The sequence below is a fragment of the Crassostrea angulata genome, chromosome 9 (genome assembly GCF_025612915.1).
Source record: "Crassostrea angulata isolate pt1a10 chromosome 9, ASM2561291v2, whole genome shotgun sequence".
Lineage (NCBI taxonomy): Eukaryota > Metazoa > Mollusca > Bivalvia > Ostreida > Ostreidae > Magallana > Magallana angulata.
Window position 1 is genome coordinate 30,833,540 of NC_069119.1, and position 13,215 is coordinate 30,846,754.

The 13,215-nt window shown below is 33.9% G+C and overlaps 2 protein-coding genes and 1 long non-coding RNA gene across 4 annotated transcripts; 2 read left to right on the forward strand and 1 right to left on the reverse strand.

Moving 5' to 3' along the window:
* Positions 1-818: 818 nt before the first annotated feature.
* LOC128162780 (uncharacterized) lies at positions 819-3,004 on the forward strand. Of its 2 annotated transcripts, XM_052826158.1 has the most exons (3): positions 819-902; positions 1,220-1,490; positions 1,885-3,004. In XM_052826158.1, the coding sequence occupies exons 1-3, from the start codon at positions 836-838 to the stop codon at positions 3,002-3,004; spliced, it is 1,458 nt and encodes a 485-aa protein (XP_052682118.1). In that variant the 5' UTR covers positions 819-835. The 2 variants fall into 2 exon arrangements, with proteins under 2 accessions (XP_052682118.1, XP_052682117.1); XM_052826157.1 differs by lacking the exon at positions 819-902 and having other exon boundaries at positions 1,141-1,490.
* On the reverse strand, positions 2,979-7,929 carry LOC128162794 (uncharacterized). Its single transcript, XR_008240705.1, has 3 exons — positions 7,490-7,929; positions 4,273-4,411; positions 2,979-3,096 (listed from the first exon to the last, which is right to left on the reverse strand). It is a non-coding gene; the product is annotated as an uncharacterized LOC128162794 (long non-coding RNA).
* Positions 7,930-8,573: 644 nt separating this feature from the next.
* Positions 8,574-10,463, forward strand: LOC128162768 (protein PML-like). The gene is given in 3 exon segments (XM_052826146.1): positions 8,574-9,137; positions 9,140-10,155; positions 10,157-10,463. Coding segments are annotated over 3 exon segments (1,842 nt in total). The 3' UTR covers positions 10,419-10,463.
* The last annotated feature ends 2,752 nt before the right edge of the window (positions 10,464-13,215 follow it).

Below are 13,215 nucleotides of genomic sequence, written 5' to 3' on the forward strand. Positions count from 1 at the left end.
AAAAAAGTAAGCTTAACCTATAGAACAAAATTTTAAAAAGGTTAAATTGGCAAGGATTTTTATTTTCACTTTCAAGGTCTGGGGTGCCAACCAAGTTCCTAGTATCACTGTAAACTTTTTAACATAGCTGTTTATTACTTACCGGTATATCTATGTTTGAAAAAGGCAAATTGATCCGATTCAGATATATGAAGATAACAGTGTGTTTAATGTTAAAATCATGCAATCTTAAAGCGTGTGCAGTAATGAATTTGACATCATTAAAATGCTCAATAGAATTCGATGTTTTTTGCTTTTCTGTAGGTTAATTTTATACATGATTAGGTATTGAATCAAATGAATACAGTGGCGTCGGAAGCAAATTGAAAGTGGGGGGGGGGGCTAGACTAATCATCAGAAATCTGACAAGCAAAAAAAAAAACCTAATTCCCAAAGTCATGAAAATTCTAATCCGTTTGGGAGGGGTATAACTATTACTCCAAAAAAGAATCTTACCTACCAAAAATTTTTTTTCTCCAGAATCATGAAAAATTCCTAATCCGTGGGTCCAATTTTCAATATCACTTTTGATATTTTATTTTATATTTAAATTTATGAACAATTATGCTTGCTGCGAGAAGAAGTGGGGGTGGGGGGGGGGGGTTGGCCCCTCCCTGAATGGGGGGGTGGCCCCTCCCTGATGCTATATGCCTAATGGTTAGGACTAACTTTGCAAAAGCCCCCAGCCCCCTGCTTCCAACACCTATGCAATGATTCTAGTGTTCTTAATCTAAAACATGCATGTTCTTTTCTACAGCCTACAGATCTTTTAAAGAAGATATTTGAGCATTTTACCATGGAATGCAAGCAGGGGAGGGTGAAGAATATCAAAAACCCTTTGAAAAGACTCTCACTCGCAACTGGTAAAAATAAGTCTTTGTAAATAGAAAACTCATTAAATTCCTTTCAAAAATCGATATCCTTTTTGATACTTTGGATGCATTTTTTCCTAAAACAAATGATGAAAATTAAATTCAACATTGGCACAAAGCACCATGGATGACAACTTACATTCACAGATAGCAAGCCAGTAGGTTCTCTGAGTGACTTAGCTTAGAGACCTAAATTTATAAAATTGTTAGCATGAATTTGTATTAATCCATGCAACACAAATGTTTTGTTTACATGGTACATGTACTAGTAAATACATATTTAATAAAATCTGTTTTTACATCTATAGGAATATCTGAGAATACTCTAAAGAGAAAAGTTATGCAAGACCCAGTTGATATGGTGGTGGAGGATTTGCAAGTCCCTGCTCCAAAGAAGAAACCTGGACCCGATAGGAAGCTGGATGACTTCGATGCAGACCTGGTGAAGAGGACCATCCATGACATGCAGTTGAAGGGCCAGTACGTTTCATTGCGCCAACTGTCGGATGTTCTGGTAGAAAAGGGAGTCAGGCTCTTCAAGTCTTCATTGGGGAGACTCGTGAAGGATCTTGGGTTCAGGTAAGCACATTAAGACAAATTACTTTGTCATGACGTAAAACTGAAGAGTCATATGCACTGTAGATCTGAAAAAATAAAAATAACAGGTAGACTTTACTAAAGCATATCATGGCCAATTAAACATGCCTCACAGGTCATGACGGTCCTGGAATACCATAGCCCATAGATGGACCTGTCAGTGAGTGTCATGGTTGCATTTAAAGCTTCATTATTGGTGTCTACATCCTAACATGGCAAATTGACAATATATCTTGTACTTAAGATGATGTTAAAAATGTAAAATTTTAACAGACTATGATGGACAAAGACCAATGACAATAAAACATTCAAACCAAAATAAAATTATGTGATGAAAAATGATAGGTGCATAACAACATGATATCCATTTTTTCAGGTTCTACAAAGCAGGTTCCAACCAACGCTACATTGGAGATCGGAATGACATCGTAAGTATGCGACATACTTACCTGAGGTCCATTAGGAAGTTTAGAGAGGAGGGTCGTCCTATTGTGTATTTGGATGAGACTTGGTTGAACACCAATCATGTAGCAAGGGGAGATTGGGTGGACTGTCCAAGGACATCTACCTCTGCCTTTGAGTCACATCGTGGAGGTCATGGGCGTTTTGTCCCATCTGGGAAAGGCTCTCGTCTGATAATTGTGGATGCAGGTTCTTCGGCTGTGGGCATGATCCCGGGATCTGCTCTCATTTTCGAGTCGAAAACAGGCAACCAGGATTATCATGATGAGATGAACTCGGAAAACTTTACGAAGTGGTTCACTGAGCAGTTGCTCCCTAACCTACCGGCTAATTCAGTCATAGTGATGGATGATGCTTCCTATCACAGTCATCTGGATCCTGAGTCTAAGTGTCCGACTTCGTCGACACCGAAGGCCGAGATCCAGTCTTGGCTTGATAGAAAGGGTATCCATTACGCCCCGGGAATGATCAAGGCTGAATTGATCACATTGGTGAAGCAACATAAGCCTCGTCCTAAATATGTTATAGACGATTTGGCTTCAAAGGCAGGTCACACAGTTTTGCGTCTACCTCCCTATCACTGTGAGCTTAATCCTATTGAGTTGGTCTGGGCTGAATTAAAAAGTTTCGTCGCCAGGAGCAATTCCACATTTAAGAAAGATAAAGTGAAGGAACTCTTTAATCAGGCTAGATCAACTTATGGGGTTGAGAAGTGGCGTAAGGTAGAGAGTCACGTGATAAGAGAGGTCGAAGAAAAACTGTGGAAACTCGACGGAGTCCAGGATGAGGAGGTTGCTCCTGTGGTCATAGACTTGACGGACTCGGAAGACAGTACATGGACACAGATTCTGGTGATGACGAAAATGACTCTGACTCTGACGAATCCATGGGCTTCGTTGAGGAGTCTGACAATGAAGTCACTTGTTGCATATGTGGTGATTACAATGCTCCTGGAAAGTCTCGAAAGATTGTTTGAGTTGAGTGTGAGGTGTGTAAGAGGTGGAGTCACCGCATATGTACCAATCCCTCTCTAAAGTCAGGTAAGTGTGTCCAATGTTGGAACGCTTTGTATGGACTGAATCCAGCTCCTTCATGAGCCTTCCCATGGTCTCTGGAGAACTGCTCCCTTTTAAAGGTAAAAGAAAGAAAATTAATCACTGATTTACACCTAATTTCATAATTAATTTTCAATTTTCAAAAGTGGCGTACCAGTATTCTTTACATGTAGTCCCACATAATTTGGGGGAAAACATATTTGAAAACATCTAAAAGAATATTTTACGTACCGGTAATGTAGCTTATCTTTTGTTATTCTGACAGAAACACAACATTCCAAATATTTTAAAATGTTGTGTCTTTAAGGTCAGACGCGACCTACCTTCAATTATTTTGTAAAAACAATTTCTCATATCCGCAGTTTTCGTGGATTGCCTAAATTTCACAGGTTCATGGGGACATAATTTCGTGTATTCTCTTAAACCTACGAAGGAAATATGACTTTATTACCCTTATATATTCATTCGTGGAAGATGTTGATTCGTGGATGAGAGGTACCCACGAATTCAACGAAAATTGAGCCACCACGAAATCTAATGATTCCACAGTATACAATGTATGTATTATTTATTAACGAACTGGTAATTTAAACTTTTTTGGAAATTTTGTATCAGTGATTAGTTTCATTTCTTTATTTATGGGACTGCTATTTATAACTAAGCATCTTTAATTAGTTTTTTTACAGGTAAATATGATAATTGACAAGTATATTTTACCTCTCTTTGAACAATGAGGATTAAATAATATACTGAATACTGTTTGAAATAATTTTTAAAAACTTAAATCCTTCTCTTCAACAAATATTTATTCTTCAAGTTTGTCTCGACTTTCATAATATTTAAAACAGTAAAGTTGTCCATCCAGCACCCAGAGTACTAGTATTGCTCACATAAATAAATATTTTGTATACTTTTTGGTACGAGACAAAATATCATTTGATAAATCATAATTGATGCATCTGAGACCTATTAATATATTTGAATTTTCAAAGGGGTATGGGCCCCTACCTTCTAGATCTGTCTTGTAGCATGATGACTACAAATGAATGATGAATTCAATGTGTTAATAATGCATGCTTGTTTAGGGTGATCAAACATAATACAACTCCCAAATTAATCTACAAATGATTTCTACTTGTACAAATGATCTTTTCCATCCATTGTTAATCTTTTTCATTGATTTCAATGACTATATATATATGAAGATGGTAAGTTATAAAAGCAGTCCCAATACTGAACTAGTATACCTGACTTTTGAGAAGTGAAACTTCAACTATTCTTCTTCTGCATGTTATGAATGGCTTCGTCAGCAGATCTTCATCTATAGTATCAATCTTCCTATAGCGATCAGCTCTCTCTTTGTAACAGGGACTTCCATTATAATACCTGTATATATGTTATTCAAGTTCAATCACAATTATGTATTACCAGTAGCTTCCTCCCCACACGTTTTGTAAATTTTGTGATTAATATGAATTTATAAATTAAATTGATTTAATTACATGTAATGACTGTGATGTTGCATATCTGTGATTTGTTGCTTACTTTACAAATACAAGTAATCTCTTTTTGCTTCTTTGTTGTTGAATTTGAAATTGTAAATTTCAATAATAATTATTACATGTAATGGCTGTGATATTTCATATCTGTGATTTGGTTGCTTACTTTATAAACAAAAGTAACCTCATTTTGCTGCTTTATTGTTGATGAATTTGAAATTGTAAATTTCAATTATATTTATCACATGTAATGGCTGTGATATTTCATATCTGTGATTGTTTGCTTACTTTAAAAATACAAGTAACCTCATTTTGCTGCTTTAATTGTTGTTGAATTTGTAAATATCAATTATATTTATCACATGTAATGACTGTGATATCGCATATCTGTGATTGGTTGCTTATTTTATAAAAACAAGTAACCTCATTTTGCTGCTTTAATTGTTGTTGAATTTGCAATTATAAATTTCAATTATAATAATTACATGTAATGACTGTGATATTGCACATCTTTGATTAGTTGCTTAGTTTACAAATACAAGTAACTTCATTCTGCCGATTTGTTGTTGAATTTGAAATTGATAATTTCCATTATTAATATCACATGTAAAGACTGTGATGCTGCACATCTGTGATAATATAATATCAAACATCTAATTTTAACTTCACATCTATCATTATAAAACATATTGTTAATGATTATCTTTCATGTTATAATGAAAACAAAAGGTTTGATCATGAATGACCTCTGTACAAAATAAACATTATAAAATTATACGAGGGTCAATCAAAAAATACGAAGACTTTTGTCATAGCTATGTTACTTAACGTCATATCATTACTAAATTTGGTAGACATAATTTAGCAATATTTTCAGACAATTTGCAAGAAAAAAAGTTAATAAATTTCTTTATTTCTAAGAATTATTTAGAATTTAATCCTGCAAAAATGAGGTCACGGCGCACGGTCAAGATGTGTGTTATGTCAACAATAAACCATATAATGTTGAAAGTATTATCTCTATAAATTTGGCTTAAAACCAAATTATATTGAAACTTCAAATTTAGTATAGTCATGATATTCTTTGTACCAAATAATGATGGGATATATTGTCTTCGTATTTTTTGATTGACCAAATATTTACAGATATTCTACTCTCTTTCGGACTGTTTTATATTCAAAATACAATGACCACCACCCTCATAAAATTTATTACAGTTAAACATAAACTAGCAAATAATTGTTGACTTATTTTTCGCACCATTGAGCATTTTCACAGCTTGCATCGGCTTTTTTCTGAGTTAAATCCATTTTATTTGTACCTCTCGTTGCGCCGTGACGTCAGGCGACGTCGATGTTTTTAGTCAATTCTAAAGAGGACTATCTGACTTTAGTTGCTAATATCTGTTCGACAAAACAATATATCCCATCATTATTTGGTACAAAGAATATCATGACTATACTAAATTTGAAGTTTCAATATAATTTGGTTTTAAGCCAAATTTATAGAGATAATACTTTCAACATTATATGGTTTATTGTTGACATAACACACATCTTGACCGTGCGCCGTGACCTCATTTTTGCAGGATTAAATTCTAAATAATTCTTAGAAATAAAGAAATTTATTAACTTTTTTTCTTGCAAATTGTCTGAAAATATTGCTAAATTATGTCTACCAAATTTAGTAATGATATGACGTTAAGTAACATAGCTATGACGCATTGTCTTCGTATTTTTTGATTGACCCTCGTAATTACATTTCTCCTTGTTGTTGTTTTTTTTTAAAAAACTATGTTTAATACTATAATGTAGATGCTGAATGGGATTAATATGGATATTAGCTGTAAATTGCAAGTTGCTAAAAATTTTAATAACAATTTCTGCTTTGTATACAGGTACTTGTAGTTCAGCAATATTTTGTCCTATTGATGACTTCTTGAACTAATTTCAATTGATGAATATTCTTGCTGTTCAAAATTTTAAAACAGCTGGCATATTAATATTGATTTAAATTGTTCAGCTTGCTCGAATTAGATGACCTCTGATGTTTTTAATTGGATCTTGCATAAGGCCAAAGTAAAATTATTGTTTGTTTGGAATTGCCTTACACCTCATTGAAATTCCCCTCCCCCATGATGAAATTTTATTTGCGAAAAAGAAGTTTTTATATGGAGATTTTTCTTTTTATCAAAATTTGATAAGATAAATTTCAAATTTGAAAAAAAAATCCCCACTCTCCTGGGTCTAGAAACCTCCATGCGGCAATTCTAAACAAACTTTTTTAAGAATGGCATAAAAAAATATATAATTCTATAACATATTAAAACAAACTATTTCATTAATGAAATTATATTATCATTTAAAGCCATAAATGGAACAGGAAACAAAATACTGCAGATATCAGATAATTCTTTGGCTTATGGTTGGTAATTTACATGAAACGAATTATCTTACATATCTTGGCCTGGTTATTATAACCATTAATAACAGTATAAAATTAAAATAAATAAATACAATTCTATTTTTAAATTTCAAAAGTAAGGTAAAATACATGTTTAGAAATTGAACTAATTAATCAATAAACAATTAAAATTTTAAGCTGTGGGTTAGAGAAAAGCAATGAACAAAATTTCAAGAAGAATGCTCTTTTATAATGCTGATTCTTTGAATGTTTTCCACCCCTACTTTCATTCACATGATATAATCATTGGCCCACAGATTTACAAGTGTGCCAACATCAAATTAACAGTAGGTTATTGTCAAGTTTGTGAGGATTTCAATCTATTCCTGTTTAATATATCAAGTGATTAATTTAACGGTATGTGTTCAACAAAAACTCACAGGGGTACCCTACTTTCGCTTTCGCACTGCAGATTCATTTATAAACAAGTTACAACTGAAGTATTATGATTGCTCTTATTATCAAACCATTTACGATACATAGAATAAAATATTAACATACCTTTGTAAAAAGCTTTCCAGTTGCGCTGTCATTGAAACGTTCACAGTCCCAACAGTCACTTATCATGCTTAAAATATCAGCGCATCGTAACTTATACGTATCGATATATAGGTCATCATTAGTTGTACTGCATCACACTCGGATTTATGTTTTCCTGACTTAGAATTTACAAAAGGATAACTAACAGTCTCGCTAAATAGCTAAATTATCATTTATATTTGCACAGATTAAATAAAACATTATGTTTTATTTTTTTTTCGATTTATTTTAAAGCGCATGAAAAATAATAACTACTCCCTCGTACGCTTGGCAGCAATGGCCGAAATTAACATTGTAAAGTCCCGTAGACTTTGAAAATCGGCTCATACATAACTAATGGAACATTTATGCGGTCAGTTACCTGTTATTTTGTTTGGAAATTTTTGTTAGCGTTTAATTTTATTCATTTTACTAAAAAATTCTCTGACATTTATTAAAAAGTGTCAAAATATCCCGGAACCGAGAACCTGGGACAGACTATAATTGGTATTATTCTAAGCATGACGTATAGACCAAGATAAAATTAAATAGCTTAAAATTAAAAGTAATGGAACTATATGTAAATATAGTGATCAATTTTAAATAAAAGTCTTATTAGATACAAAGAAACCATTGTATTTTGTTGGTTAAATCCGCACTGCGGGATATGAAATAACAAAACCACTAATAGATCTAATTTACTAATCTGTTGGTAGTTTACTACTTATAGACATAAAAACATTGTTGAGTATATCCCTTCTGCCTTTGCTATTTTTTTTTTAGAGAGATATCATTTCACACGCTGCGAGCGTAAACATCAATAATCACTCAAAAATCTTTTTAAAATACTGAGTATGTCTGAGTGTGATTTTTACAACAAATGACCTCTATTTTTTTTATCAAGAACATACTCTGCAAGTTTTTGTTTTCGATTTGATTATAATTAATGCAGACAGTAACAGCAAATTAAAATCCGGGTTTTTAATGTGTCCCGACCCGGGTTTGCCGACCCATTTTACCAACGTTTTTCAGGCGTAGTTTCTACTTTCGTTTTAAGAACTTGATTATGGCCGACTACTCTCCGTCGGAGAAAAACCTTGAGACAGACATAACAACGACATGTCCGATCTGCTTCGAATCTTTCAAGACTCCAAGGATTCTACCATGTCTGCATACGCTTTGTCACAACTGTTTGTCGTCATACATTCTTTCCACGTGCAAGACCAAGGAGAGTCCTGTGGGATTTCCCTGTCCACTCTGTAGATGTTTTGTCCCCGCACCTTCATTTTCAGTCGAGGTTGAAAAATGGACGGAACATATTCCTGTCAACAAAATAATTCATACTTTGAGTGAGAAAGGAGATAAATTGTGCGACGCCTGTAAGCGAGCAGACGAGGAGATAGAGGCCACTGATTGGTGTGAATCTTGCTCTGAATTGCTCTGTGATTTGTGTGTTAAATATCACAAAAGAAATGCAGTTTCTAAAAATCATAGTCTTATTCCTATTGTAACGTTCAATAATGTGTCCGAACAAAACAAAAAAATTGAATCCCCGTATGCCCTCTGTCACGATCATAACAATCGGGTAGAATATCTATGTGTTGACCACGAGGAGTTATGCTGCACTAAGTGTGTGTGTGCACCAAGCACAGGAAATGCACACAGATTGATGGAATCGAAGAAGCTGCAGAAAATCTACGAAAGTCAGAGAAATTTGCAACTTTAACAAAGGAAATATCTGAATATGAAGATACACTGGTGAAAACTAAATCAGAGGGAGAGGGCACTATTAGATACATTGATGATACATCAGACCAAATAAGAAAAGAGTCCACAGAATTGAGGGATAAAGTAATTAATCATGTAGATGCATTATTAGAAGACCATTTATCAGAGCTGGCTCAAAATGTCAAACAAAACAAGGACAGTGTTGCAGAAATTGTTGCTGCTGTGTCCGACCGCCATCTTCTCATGGCTCAGTATTTACAAACGTTAAGATATACTGAGCTCACACCTCCGTCAATTCTTGTTCAAGACTACCTTAAGATAAGAAGACAGTTTGAACACGTTACGAGATCGAGTCCGTCCAAATTGAGATTGAAATTGTACTCACGTTTTTCTGAAGACTTACCAAGAATCCTGCAGGTCACAAAGTTTTCAGACATAAAGACAGAGATGGAGTCAATCCCACTAAGGGTCATTGATTTAAGTGGTGCCAGCATGGAGCTGATTTGTGAATTAAATGGCTCTGATGGAGATGTTACGGGTGGATGCTTTTTAGAAAATGGGGATATAGTTCTAGCTAATCGCGGTTCTAAGGAATTATTACATTACAGGAATTATGAGCTAGTACGAAAAGTTACCATTGGCATGCAACCACGAGATGTAGTTCAACAAACTCCCCTTTTCATTCTAGTTTCAGAACATCAGAACAGAAAAGGAAATGTTGGACAATATGACCTCAATGCATTTAAAAATGTGGAGAAGATACTTCAAAGAGACAATAATGTGTACAGTTTGGCGGTATCTTCAGGATTTGTGTATGCTGCTTGTTCTGATTTAATATTAAAATTTGATTCAAAAGGAAACGTTGTTCAACAATATAAGGTTGATGAATGCACATTTTCTGTAGCAATAAGCAATAAAAATGGATAATTCTGGAAAGAAAATGTACTTGTATACTCATGAAAAACTAATTTATCCATATGGACTGGATGTTAATTTTTCTTGGGAAATATTTGTAGCAGGCAACAGCAGCAATAATATTCACGTGTTAACACCTACAGCTGAATTACTGAAGATTTACGAAGTTGAGTCACCAAGGTGCATCAAATTTAAAGAAAATTCAAACATATGTTTTGTTGGGTCTAAGGAAACAAAAGTGTATGAATTTAGAGAAGATCTGCAATAGAAAATCATTCTGTTCAGCTCATAGAATGTTAAAAATTCCAACATGTCGAAGTGAAAATCACTTATCTTGAAAAAAATTTAAATGCAATAAAATTATTGTAGTTTTCAGATATAAATGTTAATACTTAGTGTAATGTTAATTTGACATCATAATAATTTGACAATAAGTGGAAAAAAGAAACTCCGAACGATATCAATGAACGTCAAAATGTTGAACGACACATTTCGGCAAGAGGGACGTTAGACAACAAGTAATACAGGGCAAGTTTGGAGCCGACAGATCGTTTGTACTTAGAAAATATTAAAAAAAAAAAAAAAAAAAAAAAAAAACTAGAAATTTATGTTGAATGTGCACTTAGCGTACATGTTCAAAGATAATATTTTTTCTAAGACATTTTCGGAAATAAAACGTAAATGTTATCGTAAAGGATGTGGAGGGTTTAGCAACAACGTAAAGCTGGAGATTTTCGACGTCGCACATTGCGCCGCCTGACAAAACCTGTTGTTACTAGTTATTCATTTTCTCGATAAATTAATAAAGTACAGATTTGAACTTTTCAGCATTGTTTGCCAAAGGGTCATTGAAGAAAACATAGAAGTCTAATGAAATTGCAGTGAACAGATTTTAAGTTATGTGTCCTGTCTACATTATTTTGGGACAACCCTCGTACTACATGTAGATTAAACAGGATTTAGTGTATTTGGCTGCTCTTTTGCAAAGACAGAATGTGAACCATATTAGAATTAAACGCCTTTCTAAAGTTATATTATAAGTAGTATGTAGTATGTACAACATTTTGAGAGGAACCATTACCAATATTTTATAAAATTTATTTAAAAAAAGAAACAATTCATGTTTGTTTCCAAATCTCTATTTTCAGTTTTAACTTCTTACGGTTTTGCTTTACTAACCAACTCAATCTTAATAAATTAACACCTTCAAGGTCTGTTTTCTACGAAAGCCGAGAAGGATCATTCGAGATTCGAGAATCAAAATACGAGATTCGACATACGAGATTCAAGATTCGAAATTTGAGATTCAATATCTAAATTAACCAATCAAATCATTGATCTGAAACCTGTATCCTAGCAACATCAAACTGTTCTTAATATAGATCACTCGTACATGCTCTTTCCTACAAATAAATCTCTTAATAGGTCTTATATAGTGGTTATAAAATAATTAAATTAAACTTGATAAATTAACCCAACACAGTATAAACAATTAAATTAGTGATAACACTGGGGGCTTTGCGAATCTATGTGATTTTGTTTGTCCTGTATGTATCCCCCCCCCCAACCATTTTAACCCGTTGTGTATTCGCCCCAACTGTGTAAAAATCGGCTCGCGAAGAAAGATCTGTTTAATCTAAATAATTAAAACTGAGTATGGTTTTAGCTATAGAACGAAATTCAATGAAATAATCGACATGTCAAAATATAGGTTATGATAAAGTTTTAAACCATAGAAGATATAATAATTTACAACCTCAAAGACAACAATCCGAATAGGAATAGTGTATTGTACGGTATCAATGCCATTGTCGATATAAGAGAGAGAGAGAGAGAAAGAGAGAAAGAGAAAGGTGAAAAGTAGTTTGAAGTGTCAAATTCAATTTTGATTTAGAATTTGAAATTGATTTGATTTGATACAAGCATATATAGACAATGATTAAGCCTCTTAAAGGAGAAAAGAGAGGAGGTAGCTAGGGTAGCTAGGGCAGACAAACTAGCAAGCTTTAATTTTAACGGTGTTAGCGCACCTGTGACTTACATCGACTCTCTCTCTCTCTCTCTCTCTCTCTCTCTCTCTCTCTCTCTCTCTCTCTCTCTCTCTCTCTCTCTCTCTCTCTCTCATCACCTAGTATTTCATTTTCCGTGAGGGGGTCTGGGCTTTTTGTGATGTCTTACATTAGCTAGCGAAAATGATAAAAATAAAATGAAATTTTCTTTAAATTGTGTGCGGATGTTGTACTCAACAACCTGTTTTTTAGTATATAAATTTCGGGGGGGGGGGGGGGGAGGGGGGGTGGCTATAGTCCTATATATTTTCTCTTCGTTTTCCAGGCTTTTTTTTTTTATTTGGCTCGGCAAATTAATTTCAAACTTTCTGTGTAGCTCCATAACGATGCACTACAAATAAATTATAAGTAGTTTTACTTTTGATAAACAGGTATTTATCCGTATCTGATTTTAAATTTGACTCTTATAATCGGATTTAATGTTCCAAAAAATATAGGGTAAGAAAGAGTGGACGGGAGTTTTTTTGCACATATCCTACTGTACCATTCATTCAACACAGATATTAGCACTCATAACTTTCGACTTGCTTTCCTTTCTTTATCCAATGGTTTTAAAGCTATTGATTTGTGAAAATATTTCGAATTTATGGCCTGATTATATATAAACAAGCATTCGGAGAGTATTGCATAAGCAATACACGTCCCCTACTGTTATGCAGAATATCGAACCCGAACATTAAAAAATTGGAATAAAAAAAATTAATATTCTCGAAAATATGTCAACCAGACGCTACAAAAGTGTAAACTTGATCTGTAGTTTAACAGTTTGAAGCTGTTCAGCAAATTCCATATTATTCCTCAAACGCAAAAAGAAAAAAAAAGTGTGGAAAACTGAAGTGGGACAGACAGACGGACGGACGGACGGACTGACGGACGCAGAGGAAAGCTATATTCTCGCATTATCACCGGTGTGAGATCGGTTTGTCCGGTGTGAGACAGCAGTGTGAGATTTTTCTGTCTTACACTGTGTATTACTACGCCGTTTTAAAACGTAAA